Source organism: Stigmatopora argus, chromosome 2 (genome assembly GCF_051989625.1).
Source record: "Stigmatopora argus isolate UIUO_Sarg chromosome 2, RoL_Sarg_1.0, whole genome shotgun sequence".
Taxonomy (NCBI): domain Eukaryota; kingdom Metazoa; phylum Chordata; class Actinopteri; order Syngnathiformes; family Syngnathidae; genus Stigmatopora; species Stigmatopora argus.
This window is the reverse complement of record NC_135388.1, coordinates 22754386-22775000: the sequence shown is the minus strand read 5'-3', so window position 1 is coordinate 22775000 and position 20615 is coordinate 22754386. Positions and strand designations below refer to the sequence as shown.

General features: G+C 42.4%; 1 protein-coding gene across 2 annotated transcripts in view; it reads left to right on the top strand.

The window, feature by feature from the left end:
- stard5 (StAR related lipid transfer domain containing 5) overlaps positions 1 to 11139 on the top strand; it is a 41702-nt gene extending 30563 nt beyond the window's left edge. For both annotated transcript variants that reach the window (XM_077592988.1, XM_077592981.1), the window contains exon 7: positions 9847 to 11139. In XM_077592988.1, coding sequence (XP_077449114.1) covers positions 9847 to 9997 — 151 coding nt within the window. In that variant the 3' untranslated portion in view covers positions 9998 to 11139. The remainder of the gene's footprint in view (positions 1 to 9846) is intronic.
- The last annotated feature ends 9476 nt before the right edge of the window (positions 11140 to 20615 follow it).

Below are 20615 nucleotides of genomic sequence, written 5' to 3'. Positions count from 1 at the left end.
CCTTTCGGTAGGGCAAGTTCTTCCTTTGTGACTTTTGTAGTGTAGGTCTTACAAAAGGCGGGGGTGAGGGGGGGAGAGCGATCTTCACGTTGGATGATGGCGCGTCTTGTGGCTGCGTCCGGGGAGGTATGGGTTTGGTCATCTGACGAGCCAAGTTTAGCTAGTGCATCGGCCAGGTCGTTACCACGTATGTTGCAGTGGCCCGGGATCACAGTAGCTGTAGTCGCTTAGGCGGAGGGAAAAGGGCGATGTCACCCTGAAGTCTCCGAATGGCAGGGTCTTGCGTGTGGGGGTTTCCCATAGCTTGGACCAGTGATTTGCAGTCAGTGAGGATGATTGATGTCTGCCAGTCTGCTGTTTTCCTCAGCTACGTCCATTCGCCAAACGGCTCAAAATGCGTTTAATGATTAAATACAAATACTAGTATTTTATATACAAATACTAGTATTTGTATTTAATCATCAAACGCTGTTTTCGGCTGGATTTGACCGAATTTGAGAGCATTTTGAGCCGTTTGGCGAATGGCCCTGTTCTTCAAATGGCCGACAAGCGACGACGTCTAGCTCCGTTCCCTCACAACGCGCATCGGAAATCTAGTCTGTATACACGATACCTATGGGAATACCAAGCAAAAAAAAGAAGGAAGACGACGAAGAATGTGAATTTCCTTTGTCTTGTTTTAAACAAAATACTAGTATAATATACAATACTAGTATTATATATACAAATACTAGTATTTGTATTTAATCATTAAACGCTGTTTTCGGCTGGATTTGACCGAATTTGAGAGTATTTTGAGCCGTTTGGCGAATGGACGTATATAGACGTTTTTTTTGCCTTATCGAGCGAGGAATTCACTTCCCTGGGCTCGGTTCTAATGTCCAAAAAGCTCCAGTATTTGTATTGAATCATTAAATGCTGTTTTAGGATGGATTTGACCCGATTGCTGTCATTTCACGGCTCGGTTCTGCTACATCTGCCCGCCCAAGAGTGCTTAATCCCGGGCTGACATGCCCGCCCAAGAGTGCTTATTCCCGGGCTGCCATTGACGGTAGACTAATAAATTGAGAGTGATGAGCGGCAAAGGGAAATTAATCATTGATTTTTACTATAATTTGGACAACGCCGGCGGCAGGGCGTATTAAAAATCCTAACGGGCCGTATATGGCCCCCAGGCCGAGGTTGAAAAACTTGTACACACACGATCCGGGGGCGGGGCGAGCGCGCGAATACCGTTTCGGCTAAACCTCCGTGAATGAACGTTCGGCGGAACGTCCATTCGGCGACCTGTCCGTCTGTCAAACGTCCGTCGGCGAAACGTCTTAAGACGAATCATCCGGTCACGTGACGGTCGGCATTTGTTTAGAGACTGCAGTAAAGGCGGTTTGGATGGGGGGGGGGGGTGTAATAGCCAGGGTGGGCAGGGGGGGAAGAGTATGTACAAGGGGTATGGAGTTCAAGGGCGGTAAGACGGGGAAGGGTCGAAGATCGCCAGTCTGACTTCTTTTGTAACCGCATTTTGATGTTTTCATGGAGAAGGTGAGGTCGGGTATCAGAAGGAGGCAGCTGGTTACAGGCATCAGCTTTAAGAAGTGTATGTAGATTGAGGCGGGATGAGAGGGGTGTAAGATACGCCTCATGTAGGACTGCTTCGGTGGGGGTAGACCTGAGGTGGTGGGTTATGGCGCGGGCTGCTTCCAGTTGGGCAGTTTCGAGGGATTAGAGGTGAGTTTGGGCCAGCCAGGGGGCCCATGCCGGTGCTGCGTACTCTGCGAGACTTCTTTGGGTGGCAATATATACCGTTCTAAGGTCGTTTGGTTGCCAACCCCAAGATGTGCCACTGAGTTTGCGGAGGAGATTTGTTCTTTTGGACATGGTTTGGCGGACTTTTTTTCGCCTGCTCCGCAAACGTGAGTTGTCGGTCGAAGGATACGCCAAGGAAAGTGGGGGTGGGGTTATGTTAGAGGGCGGCGCCATTTATTGAGATCTTTGGTTGCCATTTGGCCTCAGCTGAGTGAGTCCAGGCTAAAAAAGGACGCCTCACACTTTGTGGTGTTAAGATTTAGGTGTGCCTCGGAACTCCACCTCCAGACTTTTCCAACCTCCGTTTGAAGTCTGCTTTCCACCTCCTCTTTGTTCCTAACCCGACAAGCAAGAGCCAGATCGTCTGCATAGGCGCTGACCAGGGTGGAATCGTTGAACTTGTCGAGGAGGTCATTAATATAGATGATGAATAGGAGGGGCGACAGGACTGAGCCTTGGGGGAGCCCTTCTTTGAAGGTTCTGCACCTGCCGGAGGTATTGTTGATCTTGTTTGTTGTTGAGGTGAACACCCAGGTACTTAAAGTTCTCCACGATTTCAATGTCTGTACCCTGGATGTTCACCTGAGTGGTCTTGTTGAGGATTCCTCCGAAAATCGATGACCATTTCCTTTGTCTTACTGGTGTTGATGTAGAGGTGGTTTTGCCTACACCAATCAACAAAGGCTGTGATGACTCCCCTGTATCTAGGTTGTTCCCGTCCGTCACTCGTCCAACAATAGCGGTGTCGTCAGAGAACTTCTGGAGGTGGCAGGTGTCTGTATTATGTTTGAAGTCTGATGTGTAGAGGGAGAAGAGGGGTGGGGAGAGCACTGTGCCTTGTGGGGCCCCCGTGCTGCAAGCTACCACATCAGACGTACAGTCCTGGAGTCTCACATATTGTGGTTGTCAGTGAGGAAGTTGATGATCCATGCGGCTAAGTGGTTCCTTACTCCAGCCTCTTCCAGTTTCCTTCCAGTTGAACGCACTGGAGAGGTCAAAAAACGTAATTCTCAGCGTGCTTCCCATGTTCTCCAGGTGTGAAAGAGACCTGTGCATCAGGTAGGTGGTAGCATCTTCCACACCAATGCCTGGACGATAGGCGAACTGCAGAGGGTCCAGCTCTGCATTCATCAGGGGGCTCAGGTGATTTAGGATGATTCTCTCCAATGTCTTGATCAGGTGAGAGCTTAATGCTACCGGCCTGAAGTGGTTTGGCTCCCTGGGGTTCGCGGTCTTTGGAACTGGGACCACACAGGAAGTTTTCCACAAGGTGGGGACCTTCTGCAGACTGAGGCTGAGGTTGAAAATATGCAGAATCACTTTGCCAAGCTGATCCGCACAGTCTCTCAGTATTCTGGAGCTGAGGCCGTCTGGACCGGTAGCCTTCCTTGCCTCGATCTTTATTAGCTGTTTTATCACCTGATCGACAGTAATGCAGAGACCGGTAGAAGAGGGGGAGGAAGAAGAGGAGGAGAAAGAGGGGGGAGTTGCTTCTGGTCTGGGGGGTCAGGGGAGTGGGGGCAGGACTGAATCTGTTAAAGAACTGATTCAGTTCATTGGCCCACTCCCTGTCTCCGGACTCCGGGTCTCTCTCACTGTTGCCTCCATGGCCCGAAATGGTCCTCAAGCTCCTCCAGACCTCTTTGCTGTTGCCTCTGTGGAGTTGGTTCTCTAGCTTCCTCCTGTAGATGGTCTTAACCTTGCTTCTCTCTCTCTTCAGCTCCTTCAGTGTTCATCAAAGTTGACTTTAATGTGTTGTCAAAGAAGACTGCTCTACATAGTCAATTACTTGGATTTGATATAAAAGAAGCTGAAGAATCATCTGTGTGCCTTTGTCTCACTCTCTGAACGGAGTATCTGTGTAGATGGTGTCCCAGCGCTATCAAAGAACATCACAAAGCTAAGCTAACTCGCTAATATTGACTTTTTTTTGTTGTATTTCTTGTTCGAAAGTGGCAACTATTGGAGTAATATGAAGCATCGAATGAATTAAGATATTTTGACATTAGAAGCAATATGGCTGCCACGACATCTTAAACATCTGGTAAGAAAATTGTAATTTTTGCAATTAGAAAGCATCAGGTTCTCATCAAGATAGACTTATTTCCTTTTTCAAATTAATGAATTTGATATTTTGCATTTACAAAGACAGGCATATTAACTTCCTTATGATAATTACCCTAATAATGTGCTTTTGATTCCTACAGTATCTCAGAAATACCATGTGTGATGATTTTTCTTAAGATTTTCCCTTCAAAGTAACACATTTGTTCTCCCTATTAAAACCATGAATATGGAGGTGAAAATTGGGAATCAGGGGGGCGGCTTATACGCGAGAAGATGTAAAAATAAAAAAATTCAAGGCAATTTTTAGGGTGCAGCTTATACACGCAGGTGACTTATATTCGAGTGTATATATATATATATATATATATATATATATATATATATACATATACATAAATATATATATATATATATATATATATATACATACATATATATATACATATACATATATATATACATATACATATATATACATATATATATATATACACACATATATACGTATATATATCAGTGGCGGGCCGTCAGGGCCTTCAAGGCCTTCTCTGCTGGCCTAAGAAATATCTGAATCATATTATATTTTGTCCATCAATACTTATTATTCCAAATGCTCTGTTAGCTTCCTTTCATTGCTTTTCCCCCTGGTTGCACTGCTTCCAGATGTGTGTTTTCATATTGAAGCATTTAACCAATCACATTTCAGCCATTATTTGTTGCCAGATCAGATCTGCCTCAAAGCCTTCACAATCAGTTCTGCGGGGTCTGCTGCATTAAACTAGACTGTTGCTTTTAACCAATCAGATTTCGAGTTGGCAACCTCACAATGATTTTTCATCGGCGTTAGCATTTTGCTGGCTGGGACATGTCATTGCTTTCACCAACTATGATTGGCTAGTAGGCAGGCCAAAGCAGTACCGAGGCAGCCGAGATCGCAAACTCCACCCACAATGGCCGACAGAAGCAAAAAACAAATGGATTCTGTTTGCTCACAAAGCTATTTTCCAGACTGACTTTTCCAGAAAAAAATGGACATCATTAAGAAAGGGCGGTCAACTCCGAAGCTAGCAAGCCTGTTACAGCCGGGAAAATGGTGTGTGCGGGACTTTCAGTGCGCTAACTTAGCTGCACCACCAAATAGAATATTGTTGTGTTGATTTAAAGCCATTTTCAAAACGGACTATGCCGGAAATATGACAGGACAGGCTCGACTTTCATCATTAGCTTCGATGGCGATAGGAAAGAAGGAAGAAAGAAATGAGGATGGATATTGTGTACAGTTAAAAAAAAAAATTTGGTGAGTATAATATGGCTTTATTCCTAAATAATATTTCAATTGTGGGCCCGGTTCTGATATCTGAAAAGCTCCAGTGTTTGTATTTAATCACAAAATGCTGCTAGGAAGTGGATTTTACCCCAGTTTAATTTTTGGCGTTTCGCCATTGACGTCCATCGCTGTCTTTTCCCGGGAAAAATAACCCCCCTGGCCTGGTTGTAATGTCTCAAAAGCTCCAGTATTTGTATTCAATCAATAAATGATGCTAGGAAGTGGATTTTACCTAATTTTAGTGCATTTTTTGTCATTTCACGTATGGACGTATCGACGGTCATCGCTGGCTTTTTACCGGGGAAATGATACCCCGGGCCCGGTTCTGATGTCTAAAAAGCTCCAGTATTTGTATTTAATCAATAAATGCTGTTTTCGGCTGGATTTTACCCTATTTTCGGGCAATGTTTGCCCGTACGCCATTGACGTTCATCGCTGTCTTCTCCCGGGAAAATCACCCCCCTGGCCTGGTTTTAATGTCTGAAAAGCTCCAGTATTTGTATTTAATAATGAAATGCTGCTAGGAAGTGGAATTTACCCCATTTTTGTGCATTAATTTATTGATTATTTTTTATGTGTCGCAGCTGTAGCTGCAGTAGTGGTTTTATAGCCATAAAATAGTTTTTGAGGGTTGAGAAAATGCACCGACCGCCACTGATATATATATATATATATATATATATATATATATATATATATATATATATATATATATATACATTTATATATATATATATATATATATATATCAGTGGCGGGCCGTCAGGGCCTTCAAGGCCTTCTCTGCTGGCCTAAGAAATATCTGAATCATATTATATTTTGTCCATCAATACGTACTTATTATTCCAAATGGTCTGTTAGCTTCCTTTCATTGCTTTTCCCCCTGGTTGCACTGCTTCCAGATGTGTTTTCATATTGAAGCATTTAACCAATCACATTTCAGCCATTATTTGTTGCCAGATCAGATCTGCCTCAAAGCCTGCACAATCAGTTCTTGCGGGCTCTGCTGCATTAAACTAGACTGTTGCTTTTAACCAATCAGATTTCGAGTTGGCAACCCCAAAATGATTTTTCATAGGCGTTAGCATTTTGCTGGCTGGGACATGTCATTGCTTTCACAAACTATGATTGGCTAGTAGGCGGGCCAAAGCAGTACCGAGGCAGCCGAGATCGCAAACTCCACCCACTATGGCCGACAGAAGCAAAAACAAATAGATTCTGTTTGCTCACAAAGCTATTTTCTAGACGGACTTTTTCAGGAAAAAAATGGACATCATTAAGAAAGGGCGGTCAACTCCGAAGCTAGCAAGCCTGTTACAGCCGGGAAAATGGTGTGTGGGGCACTTTCTGCGCGCTAACTTAGCTCCACAAGCAAATAGTATATTGTTGTGTTGATTTAATGCCATTTTCAAAACGGACTATGCCGGAAATGTGACAGGACAGGCTCGACTTTATCATTAGCTTCGATGGCGATAGGAAAGAAGGAAGAAAGAAAGGAGGATGGATATTGTGTAAAAAGGATTTTTGGTGAGTAAAATTACAAATATGGCTATATTCCTAAATAATATTTCAATTGTGGGCCAAGTTCTGATATCTGAAAAGCTCCAGTGTTTGTATTTAAGCTCCAGTGTTTGTATTTAATCACAAAATACAGCTAGGAAGTGGATTTTACCCCAGTTTAATTTTTGGCGTTTCACCATTGACGTCCATCGCTGTCTTTTCCCGGGAAAAATCACCCCCCTGGCCTGGTTGTAATGTCTCAAAAGCTCCAGTATTTGTATTCAATCAGTAAGTGATGCTAGGAAGTGGATTTTACCTATTTTTAGTATTTTAGTGCATTTTTTGTCATTTCACGTATGGACGTATCGACGTTCATCGCTGTCTTTTTACCGGGGAAATGATACTCCGGGCCCGGTTCTGATGTCTAAAAAGCTCCAGTATTTGTATTTAATCAATAAATGCTGTTTTCGGCTGGATTTTACCCCATTGTCGGGCAATGTTTGCCCGTACGCCATTGACGTTCATCGCTGTCTTTTCCCGGGAAAATCACCCCCTGGCCTGGTTTTAATGACTGAAAAGCTCCAGTATTTGTATTTAATCATGAAATGCTGCTAGGAAGTGGATTTTACCCCATTTTTGTGCATTAATTTATTATTTTTTATGTGTCGCAGCTGTAGCTGCAGTAGAGGTTTTATAGCAATAAAATATTTTTTGAGGGTTGGATTGATACGTTGAAGGCGCTACCAGAAAATGCACCACCCGCCACTGATATATATATTTATATATCATGCCTGTCAACCTCTGCCGATAACTGCCCTTATAAATGATTATTGATTCCCCTTACAAACCCCCCAAAAACCTTACAAACACCGTACGACTCGTATGGTGTTTGTAAGGTTTATATATATATGTGGGTTACACCATCTCTCACAACTACGGCAAGCAGCCCCCGACTCTACTATTTTCCCCTTAGAAAAGTACTGCACAGTGACTGCTGGGATATGTAGTTCTTTTGTCAATACACCCAATGGATTGTGGCCTGTACATCAGCACAGCTTGACGAAGGGTGGCAGGCAGCGCCGGGCTAGTTACACTAGCTACTAGCTAGCTACTATTTGCGAATGGATTGTGGCCTGCCGATCGGCATCAACACAGCCTTGCGAAGCATGGAAGACAGCCCCGGAATAGTTACGCTACCTACTAGCTAGCTACTATTTGCGAATGGATTGTGGCCTGGCGATGGGCATCAACACAGCCTTGCGAAGCATGGAAGACAGCCCCGGAATAGTTACGCTACCTACTAGCTAGCTACTATTTGCGAATGGATTGTGGCCTGGTGATCGGCATCAATACAGCTTTGCGAAGCATGGAAGACAGCCCCGGAATAGTTACGCTACCTACTAGCTAGCTACTATTTGCGAATGGATTGTGGCCTGGTGATCGGCATCAACACAGCTTTGCGAAGCATGGAAGACAGCCCCGGAATAGTTACGCTACCTACTAGCTACCTACTATTTGCGAATGGATTGTGGCCTGGTGATCGGCATCAACACAGCCTTGGGAAGCATGGAAGACAGCCCCGGAATAGTTACGCTACCTACTAGCTAGTTACTATTTGCGAATGGATTGTGGCCTGGCGATCGGCATCAACACAGCCTTGGGAAGCATGGAAGACAGCCCCGGAATAGTTACGCTACCTACTAACTAGCTACTATTTGCGAATGGATTTTGGCCGGCAGGACGAACATATAAAACTCAACGTTTTCGATGACTAATTTGGACAATTGTTCAATTCGGACACAGAAAATGAGGACTTTGATGGATTTGTGGGTGATCATGACATGAGTAAGTTGTAAAATAGCTAAATAAAGTACAACCGAACTTAGTTTTGCTTCCGTTGCCTTTTTAAAAACGTGTTTTTAGCGTGTGGGTGTAGCGTGCAAGAACTATATATCCCAGCAGTCACTGCGCACCGGAAACCGGAAATAGAGTCTGGGGCTGCTTCCGGTAGCCAGCGCTATTGCGGTTCGATATTCATCCATATATAATATATATGCGTCTAAAAAAACGGTGCGTCCTTTGTGTTTAAAATAGAAATAGCACTCGTTACTGACACTGCGGTACATACCTACCTACATACCTACCTACCTACATACCTACCTACATACCTACATACATACCTACATACATACCTACCTACGTACATACATACCTACGTACATACATACCTACGTACATACATACCTACGTACATACATACCTACGTACATACATACCTACGTACATACCTACGTACATACATACCTACCTACATACCTACCTACATACCTACCTACATACCTACCTACATACCAACCTACCTACATACCTACTTACATACCTACTTACATACCTACTTACATACCTACTTACATACATACCTACATACATACCTACATACATGCCTACATACATACCTGCATACCTACATACCTACATACATACCTACATACCTACCTACATACCTACCTACATACCTACCTACATACCTACCTACATACCTACCTACATACATACCTACATACATACCTACATACCTACCTACATACATACCTACATACCTACCTACCTACACACCTACCTACCTACACACTTACCTACCTACCTACACACTTACCTACCTACACACCTACCTACTAACACACCTACCTACCTACACACCTACCTACCTACACACTTACCTACCTACACACTTACCTACCTACACACCTACCTACACACCTACCTACACACCTACCTACACACACACCTACCCACATACACACCTACACACACACCTACACTCACACACACACACATACACACACACACACACACAGGGAGAGGGAGATTGCTGTAATGGCTTTTTCAGGCACTGATTGATACTTCTTAAAACCTAAGAATTTATTGGCTCTGCTCTCAAAGGACAAAATAATTCCATCTATGTAATTACAACATGTATTGCATGTAGTACTGCAACAATTAGATTCGAAGTAATTGCCAATAACAATTCCAGCATTATACTATTATAAGTATAAGCACAACACTAGTATATGGTTTGTAACTGATCAGTCCTTGCTGTTTTAATTCTACAAACATTCACCTTCATTTGTCCTCCTTTTTGTTTGCAGAGAGCCCAACAAAACCCAGGTCTTCACTTTCTTCCAGACAGATCTTGGTGGTTTACTTCCTCGCTCTGTGGTTGACTCCTTTTTCCCGTCCAGCATGGCAGCATTCTATAGCAATCTGATCAAAGTTGTTAAATCATTCAAAGACCATTGACTTTCCATGAGTCCAATTTCTGTACTATCCATTATCACAATTGTAACATTTAAGTTTAATACATAGTACAGCCAATTCACTATTGAATACCATTTTACTTGTAATTGTTCTAATTCCTCCCACAGACATACTGTGTGCTAACTTAGTCATCCTAGACATTTCTTATACTACAAAATGCAGTTGTACCTCTACTTACAGATGCGTCTACATACTAAATTTTGAGGTAGAAAACCCTTTAAAATGCCAATTAATGTTCCAACATACGACAACATCCAAGATTCTCCAAAATAACAATGCATTTCCTGTATCCATTATTTTATTTTGTCGCGGCAGTGTTGTCCTACTTGATAATCTCCCTACACCCATTGGCCTTCTTTTTTTCATGTGGTCATAGCTCAAATTAACATTTCTGGTGCAATTGAAATGAAGAATTCGACCCTGTTAGCCATCCACGAGCGATATTGCAAGGCAACACGGTCATACTCACCTACCATCACTACAATATTGAACTAGAAGTAAGCTTTTAAAGTGACGACTCATTGGCATGTCGTCACTGAACAACGACATGGAGAGACTGTTATTGCTTTCGATAAAAAAAAGGAAGAACTTGCAGGAGGGTGGCCTGCCGGCTGAGTGGTTAGTGCGTCAGCCTCCCTGTTCTGGGTTCGATTCCAGGTTGGTCCTCCTGTCCTGTGTAGAGTTTGCGTGTTCTCCGTGGGTTTTATCTGGGTACTCCGGTTTCCTCCCACATTCCAAAAACACTCATGGTAGGCTGGTTGAACACTCTAAATTGCCCCTCGGTGAGTGTGAGTGTGAATGTGTGTCCGCCTCCTTATGTCACCAATTCAAGGTGTTGTCCCCCCGCCTCGTTCCCGAATTCAGCTGGGAAAAGAGGTTCAGAAAATGAATAAATGAAATTGCAGGACATACAGTGACGGACTCGATCATTTCTGAAAAATCAGCTATTTAATGCTAAGTTGGTTTGTTCATAATTTGAAGTTGTTTAGATGTCCTTTTATGTCCCTGTGTTTTTGTGCTATGTCTATTGCCTAACGTTAGCTTCCTCCTTACACTCATGCACCTGCATGAATAGAACATGTTTTGCATGTTTTTTATTAATTTTAATAAATCATTTTCTGTCATTTTTCAGTTTCTCACATCTTTCATGCAAAAGTGGGACACTTATACACAGATAATTTTTAAAGGGTTTAGACAAGGGAACGAATTAGATAATTTACATATAAAATACTGCTCTATTCACGAAAAATCCAAGTTACAAAACAAGTTCTGGAACCAATTCAATTCGTAAGTAGAGGTACCATTATAATGTACCAACATGTTTCCATTGACGCGTAACATGCTGTAAGATGGGATATTATGTTTTCTTTACATTTGTGTCTGTTTGTTATTATTTTTGCATTACTTTGTCATTGTCTACTTACTTAATCAAAAGATTACAATTTCAGAATGTTTTAAGTAACTTTAAATAATGTGGCTTTTCTCCAAGATGACCATTGTTTCCAAGGTGTTGGTAATACACTAAGACATCATGGTTTGAAATCATGCATACCACAAAGGGTTTCCCTGCTTAAGCCAGTAGGCGAAGGTCTGTCTTAAGTTTACCAATGACCATTTGGATGATAAAAAGGAATCATGGGAGAAATTTTGTGGTCAGATGAGACCAAAATAAATTTCTTTGGTCATAATTCAATTAATGGTTTTTGGAGGAACAAGAATGATGACTATCACCCTGTCAGGATTATTAGTTTTACATTATTATATATTTGCTTGCAATGGCGAATGCTTTGCTTAACTACTAAACTTAGTTTCATATTATTATATGGTTGCTTGCAACAAAGTAAATGCTTTGCTCCTGAGAACCTTATTTAGACTAAACACCAAAACCCTTGGACTGCTTGGAGTGGACTAAAACAAAGAAGATTCAAAACACCAAGAGCTGCTATTGACTTTCAGACCTTCATTTGTTTTGACTATATTGCCGTCTCACTTCTGTTTCCCACCCCTCCCTTGGGAGTTGAGACGTCCATTGTAGTAACTAGGGTCCTTGAAGTTAATAAACAACAAAAAAGGCGTGTGAGGCCAGAACAGAGCGGGGACTGGAGCTCACCGATTTGTTCTCCTTGCAAGAAAAATCCAGAAGATTGTCTTCTCTTTATTTGTGCGTGCATTTGGCAATGCCTATTGGTGAACCTATCACACCCCAAGAACACAATCCCTACGCTGAAGCATGGAGTGCTAGCATTATGTTTTGGGGGTGTTTTTCTACACGTGGGACAGGACAAATGCACCGTGTAAGGAGTGGATGACTGGAGTCATTTATTGTGAGATTTTGGGGAATAACCTGCTTCCCTTAGTCATTGCATTGAAGATGGATTGTGGGTGAGTCTTCCAACATGGCAATGACCTGGATGACAACCAGATAAACCTAGGAGTGGCTTTGTAAGAATCATGTCAAGGTTCAAACATGGCCTAGCCCAGGCATGGGGAAATTACGACCCGTTAAACATTTTGATCCGGCCCGCCGAACATCATAATATCACATTAATAAACCTTGTTAATTTTTATTTTCCCTACCATTCCTCTTTTTTTCCACTAGATGGCACAGCAGATGCACTGGCTTTGTTGAGGTAAATCGTAGGGCATTTTCCTCCACGTTTGCTATTTCCCCTTTGACCCTTCTCTATCCGTCAGCCCTTCGGTATTGATGAGCGGACCTAAGAAACGGAAAGTGGACAAAGAATGTCGAGTGTTCAATACGGAGTGGACAACTAAATATTTTTTCACAACACTGATCATGTGCTGTTTGCCTATTAACTGTTGTGGTTTTCAAAGAGTATAATATTAGCCGGCACTTTGCTACAAAGCATGCTAACTATGCTAGCAAGTTGTCAACAAAAGAATGGAAAGCTGCTGCTCAGAAGTTGGCAGGTCATTTAAAGGCTCACCAAAGTTTTTTTCATCGTCAGACTGCCATTCAAGAGTCAAGTACCAAGGCCAGTTTTATGCTTTCATTCAAAATAGCAAATGCTAGTAAAACACTGTCTGAGGGCGAGTTTTTAAAAGAAGGTGCTGGCGTTGTTCGGCTCGACCTACATGTGTGAACAGACCTTCAGCATCATGAACATCAACAAAGTCAGCCACAGATCCAAGTTAACAGACCAACACCTCAGCTCCATTCTGAGAATCGCCACAACAAAACTAAATCCAGACTTTGATGTGCGGGCTAAAAAAGGAGACCAACAATGTCATTAAAATTGAAAGTGTCTCCGTGATACGCACATTCTCCAAAATAAACAGTGCGCGCCGATTAAATTTCATTCCGCTCCACAGACTGACTTGCTGCCACTGTTTTGTCTGAAGGACAACAGAACTTTCCGTACTTTAAAATAGAAATGGTTAGTAATTAATAGAGGAACATTTAGTTCATTTGATCTTCAGTGTTTTAAGACTAATTCAAAAGTCACATGTTTTGTTGTAATGATTGTTCATTTTCATTTGAAATTAAAGCACATATTTACTCTATACCCCAAGATGTGTATTTTTTCTCCAATGAGGGGGGATTACCAAAGCAATCCATCAATCTCCTCCTGGCCTGGCTCCTTTGTCAAATGTTAGAACCGATTGTGGCCCGCGAATCAAAAAGTTTGCCCACCCCTGGCCTAGCCTAACCTAAGCCCAGTAGAAAATCTTTGGAGGATCTCAAATTTCGTTTCTCAACAACAGCCCAGAAACCTAACTGATCTTGGGAAGATCTGTGGAGGAGTGTGCCAAAATCTCCTGCAGTGTTTGCAAACCTGGTGAAAATTAAACGTTTACAGTGGGGAAAATAAGTATTTAGTCAACCACCAATTGTGCAAGTTCTCCTACTTGAAAGGATAGAGAGGCCTGTAATTGTCAACGTGGGTAAACCTCAACCATAAGTGACAGAAAGTGGGAAAAAAATCACATTGTTTGATTTTTAAAGAAGTTATTTCCAAATTAGAGTGTAAAATAAGTATTTGGTCACCTACAAATAAGCAAGATTTCTGGCTGTCAAAGAGGTCTAACTTCTAACGAGGTCTCCACTCGTTAACTGTATTAATAGCATCTGTTTTAACTCATTATCGGTATAAAAGACACCTGTCCACAACCGCAATCTCTCACACTCCAAACTCCACTATGGCCAAGACCAAAGAGCTGTCGAAGGACACGAGACAAAATTGTAGACCTGCACCAGGCTGGGAAGACTTAATCTGCAATAGGTAAAAGAAGGCTTGGTGTAAAGAAATCAACTGTTGGAGCAATTATTAGAAAATCGAAGACATACAAGACCACTCATAATCTCCCTCGATCTGGGGCTCCATGCAAGATCTCACCCCGTGGCGTCAAAATGATAACAATAACGGTGAGCAAAAATCCCAGAAACACACGGGGGGACTTAGTGAATGACCTACAGAGAGCTGGGACCACAGTAACAAAGGCTACTATCAGTAACACAATGCGCCACCAGGGACTCAAATCCTGCACTGCCAGACGTGTCCCCTTGCTGAAGCCAGTACACATGCATGCCTATCTGCGATTTGCTATAGAGAATTTGGATGATCCAGAAGAGGACTGGGAGAATGTGTTATGGTCAGATGAAACCAAAATAGATCTTTTTGGTAGAAACACGGGTTCTCGTGTTTGGAGGAGAAAGAATACTGAATTGCATCCGAAGAACACCATACCCACTGTGAAGCATGGGGGTGGAAACATCATGCTTTGGGGCTGTTTTTCTGCAAAGGGACCAGGATGACTGATCTATGTAAAGGAAAGAATGAATGGGGCCATGTATTGAGAAATTTTGAGTGAAAATTTCCTTCCATCAGAAAGGACATTGAAGATGAGACGTGGTTGGGTCTTTCAGCATGACAATGATTCCAAACACATAGCCAGGGCAACAAAGGAGTGGCTTCGTAACAAGCATTTCAAGATCGTGAAGTGCCCTAGCCAGTCTCCAGATCTCAACCCCATAGAAAATCTGTGGAGGGATTTGAAGGTCCGTGTTGCCCAACGATAGCCCCAAAACATCACTGCTCTAGAGGATATCTGCATGGAGTATTGGGCCAAAATACGAGCAACAGTGTGTGAAAAGCTTGTGAAGAGTTACAGAAATCGTTTGGCCTCCGTTATTGCCAACAAAGGGTACATAACAAAGTATTGAGATGAACTTTTGGTATTGACCAAATACTTATTTTCCACCATTATTTGCCAACAAATTCTTTAGAAATCAAACGTGACATTCTGTTGTTTTTTTTCCTCTCATGGTTGAGGTTTGCCCATGTTGACAATTACAGGCCTCTCTAATCTTTTCAAGTAGAATAACTTGCACAATTGGTGGTTGACTAAATACTTATTTGCCCCACTGTATATAGTACATATAAATTGCTAAAGTATCTCTTCCTCATTTTCTGAACCGCTTTATCCTCACTAGGGTCGCGTGGCGTCTGGAGCCTATCCCAGCTGACTTTGGGCCAGAGGTGGGGGACACCCTGAATTGGTAGCCAGCCAATCGCAGGGCACAAGGAGAAAAACAACCATTCACGCTTACACTCAAACCTAGGGGCAATTTAGAGTGTCCAATCAGCCTACCATGCATGTCTTTGGAATGTGGGAAGAAACTGGAGTACCCAGAGAAAACACACGCAGGACAACATAACCGACCCAGATTTGAACCCAGGTCGCCCACTGTGAGGCCGACGCGCTAACCACTCAGTCATCGGGCCGCCCCTACTAAAATATGAATTAATAATTTTGCAATGCACAAACAAATTAAATCTTGATTTATAAAATCTAGATCTTACTGAATAACTTTGGATTCAGCACTACAAAATTACATTAAGAAACAGATGTTTGCATTAATACAAAAAAAAGACCAGTCTAATGAATCTTGAAGCAGGCAATACACATTCAATAAAGCATTTTGTGTTTAGGACCTTCCAAACTTTTGTGTGAGCTCATGTAGCTATGATGACAGAACTGCTAACATGACAGACTAATCTATGTCACAAGGTTCATCGTGAATTTAGATGCAACTGTCGAATGGGTGCTTAGCTACCCAGTTAAGTAAATGTATACATTATTCAAACAGGATCATTTGCTCTTATCGGATTACCACAACCTTATGTGTTACAAAGTAAACAGAGGACATTGTGTAAAACAAATTACAATGGTATTGCAAACTGGTATTTTATTAATATTGATGAGTGCATATGCATCAGCATCCTCCTCATGGAGCAAAAGAGTCACAAGAATGGGAGCCCCTCAGAAGAAATGGAAAGGCAAGTGTTTCCCTCCTGAAGCAGGAAACCCTTCCCTGAAATTGTGACTCGTCTATTGTCGGGTGAAGGAAGCCACTCCTGATAGCACAGGCTATAGGTTTCCTGTTGTGCGCCAATGGCTTGGCTTCATTGAGAGTGGGCAGGAAGGCTGAAGAATGCTGGGTCATGAGCGGCCCCAAATCCTATTAAAGCGTTGTATCATTACACAAACAGCTATCTCCCTCTGGTCATAACTGTGCAGCCGGAGACAGTTAAATGTAGTTGTGCAATTTTTTTGAATAGGAATAAGCGGAATGAAAAAAAAAACATGATGGGTAGCCGGGGAAACTAGTGAGTTTGGAAAGCATTAAAATGCCTAGCGACAGTTTGACTCATTTTCCTTCAATATGTTTGGTTATTGAAAATGTTTTAAGCCAAGAATGTACAGAGATCCATTCATTCAATCATTTTCTGGACTGCTTATTCTCACAAGGGTTGTGGGTTGACCTGGAGCCTATCCCAGCCAATTAAGTGCACCAGTTAGGAGACACCCTGAATTGATGGCCAGACAACCATTCACGCTCACACTCATACCTAGGGGCAATTTAGAGTGTCTAATCAGCGTACCATGCATGTTTTTGAAAGTTTTGAGAAAACCGGAGTACCCAGAGAAAACACAAGGAGAACATGCAAACTCCACATAAGTAGACCGACCTGGATTTGAACCTAGGACCACAAAGCTGTGAGGCTGACGTGCTAACCACTGAACCACCGGGCCTCTGATCCATTCATGTGGATAAAAAAAATAAAAAAAACAGGGGCAAAAAAATTAATAAATATTAAGGTATTCAAGCAAAGGTATTGCTTAAGCTAGTAGCTATTGGGTGAGTCTTAAATACATTCTAGAGAGGCACTTTCCTGACAATACGCCACACGGAATTTTTAAAAGTATATTTATTCATTCATCTTTCATACTGCCATTCCTCAAGGGTTGCCGGGGTTGCTGGATCCTAAACCAAGCTGTCTTTGGGCGAAAGGCAGACTACACCCTAGACACAGAGAAAAAGACAATCACTCACTCTCACAATCACACTGCCACCAAGTGGGAATTGAACCCAGACTGCCCGCACCAAAGTCAGGTGGAAGAAGCACTGCAACATCCGGTGGCCAAGTACATTTAGAGATTTTTAAATTAAGTTGGGTGGCCCGGTTGCTTGAGTGGTTATCGCGTCGGCCTCATAATTATGGGGTCCTGGTTTCAAATCCAGGTCCATCCACCTGTGTGGAGTTTGCATGATCTCTCCTGGCCTGCGTGGGTTTTCTCTGGCCACTCCAGTTTCCTCCTACATTTCAAAGACATGCATGGTAGGCTGTTTGGATACTCTAAATTGCTCCTAGGTATGAGTGTGTGTGTGAATGGTTGTCCGTCTCCTTGTGCCCTGCGATAGGCTGGCCACCGATCCAAGGTGTCCCACGCCTCTGGCCCGAAGTCAGCTGGGATAGGCTCCAGCACCCCACGCGACCCTAGTGAGGATGAAGTGGTTCAGTGAGTGAGTGAGTGAGTGAGTGAGTGAGTGAGTGAGTGAGTGAGTGAGTGAGTGAGTGAGTGAGTGAGTGAGTGAGTGAGTGAGTGAGTGAGTGAGTGAGTGAGTGAGTGAGTGAGTGAGTGAGTGAGTGAGTGAGTGAGTGAGTGAGTGAGTGAGTGAGTGAGTGAGTGAGTGAGTGAGTGAGTGAGTGAGTGAGTGAGTGAGTGAGTGAGTGAGTGAGTGAGTGAGTGAGTGAGTGAGTGAGTGAGTGAGTGAGTGAGTGAGTGAGTGAGTGAGTGAGTGAGTGAGTGAGTGAGTGAGTGAGTGAGTGAGTGAGTGAGTGAGTGAGTGAGTGAGTGAGTGAGTGAGTGAGTGAGTGAGTGAGTGAGTGAGTGAGTGAGTGAGTGAGTGAGTGAGTGAGTGAGTGAGTGAGTGAGTGAGTGAGTGAGTGAGTGAGTGAGTGAGTGAGTGAGTGAGTGAGTGAGTGAGTGAGTGAGTGAGTGAGTGAGTGAGTGAGTGAGTGAGTGAGTGAGTGAGTGAGTGAGTGAGTGAGTGAGTGAGTGAGTGAGTGAGTGAGTGAGTGAGTGAGTGAGTGAGTGAGTGAGTGAGTGAGTGAGTGAGTGAGTGAATAAAGTTAAGTTGGTCATAGTTAATACATTTCAGGATGACTATATAAAATACTCAGTGAATATCTGTGATTAAAATGTATGTTGCTCAATGTTTTGTTTATCTACGTATATTGGCCTGGTTTAAGATATCTATGAAAACAGTCTGCAAGGGAAATATTGTACCTACACTAGAAAGGATAAGGGCCTCATTCCTGTCAAGCTGACAAATGCATGATATGGCATGAATACGGGATTATGGGCAGTGTTTATACCACAGACACAGCGATCATAGCAAAAATCATGAGGTTGTTTTCTTTTGTGATTCAAGTACTATAATTAAATAACCTAGACGACAATCCTCTAAATCGGAATTCTAATTTTAGTCCTGCAGATAACATGAATTCATTTCAAGTCTTTGAAGCAGGTTTCGAAAGATATATTGCGCAAGAACACTTCTATTTGCTGACATAGAGGCAAGAACTCGTCTTCTATGTGTGGAATGATCTCTTTGAAAGTGTACCCAGTGCCATTTAAAATGGAAAACAAATGAAAGCAATACTTAATTTGGGGTGTGGCAGTATTCAGCATTGACCATTCATTTCGATATATACGTACAGTAAAAGGACCATTTAGAGTGGTTCTGATAAATGCTGAATGGCTTCCGAGATGCTTGGAGGTCTCGCACTAACATTCTGTTGTTTTGTGTTATTTGGAACTGTTGCAATTATCTACAGCTCAACAATAAAAGCCCCAAGCATGATGCTGCAACAAACCATGCTTAACTTACCGTAGTAATTACACCAAACTACTATGATTTAAAAGCAAAATGTTCACTCTGGCTTCAGTTTTACAAAAGCACAAATGAACTTCTCCAAATGGATGCAGGAAAATTTGTGACACTCCGATGAAACCAAAGTTGAAATCTTAAAGCATCTAAAGATAATGAAGCATCAGGTTTTGGGGATGTTATTCTGTAAAGTTTAATTTATTTTCCACTTATGTTTTGAAACAATTTGTTTCGGTTACATTTTTATTTATCTTCATTACAACAAGTTGACATCTGAAAAGGGTTCTGAAGAGATAAAATGTCCACTTAACGAGTGCTTTGTTTGCATGTCAAAATGTCGCTGTAGCCACCTGATGGTGTAGCGCAGGGGTGGCGAACACATGGCTCGAGAGCCGAATGTGGCTACCGGCCAAAATAAATGCAGCTAATCAGTTCTTATCAAATTTTGTATATAGTGTGGCTCTTTAACTCGTTTTATGTCCCTCTAATTTTTATTCTCTCTTAATACACTCAAATTCATCAGGGCCCATTAAAAACAAATAATATAGTATATTTAAAAAACAATTAGGGCGGCCCGGCGGCTGAGTGGTTAGCGCGTTGGCCCCACAGTGGGGGACCTGGGTTCAAATCAAGGTCGGTCCACCTGTGTGGAATTTGCATGTTCTCCCCGGGCCTGCGTGGGTTTTCTCCGGGTACTCCGTTTTCCTCCCACATTCCAAACACATGCATGGTAGGCTGTTTGGACATTCTAAATTGGCCCTAGTTATGAGTGTGAGCGTGAATGGTTGTTTGTTCCTTGTGCCCTGCGATTGGCTGGTCACCAATTCAAGGTGTACCCCGCCTCTGGCCCGAAGTCAGCTGGGATAGGCTCCAGGACCCCCCGTGACCCTAGTGAGGATAAAGCGGTTCAGAAAATGAGTTGAGTAAAAAACAATGCATTATTAAATGTATTCAAAAGCATCATATAATGGAAATAGTTCTATAAATATTCAACTAGCTGAGGGGTGGCGAACACATGGCTCTCAGGGCACATGCGGCTCCCGGCTAAAATTAAAGCGGCTCCTTGCTTATCATATTTTGTATATAGTACGGCTATTTACCTGGTTTGATGTTTAACTTATTTTTATTCTCTTAAAACACACTCAAATTCATCAGGGGCCATTAAAAACAAATAATCAATTATATTTTAAAAATAATTTGGCAGATTGATCTTTTTATGCTGTTTCTGACGTAAGGTGAGGCTCTTCGACTCTCACAGTTTAAAATTTTGCCTCTTTGTGTCTAACTTGTTCGCCACACCTTTGCTAGCTAATTGACTTGAATGATATTGCCTTGAACTCACAACCATCCCTTTATATGGTTTGAATGGACAGTATACTGTATGGATCAAACAACAGG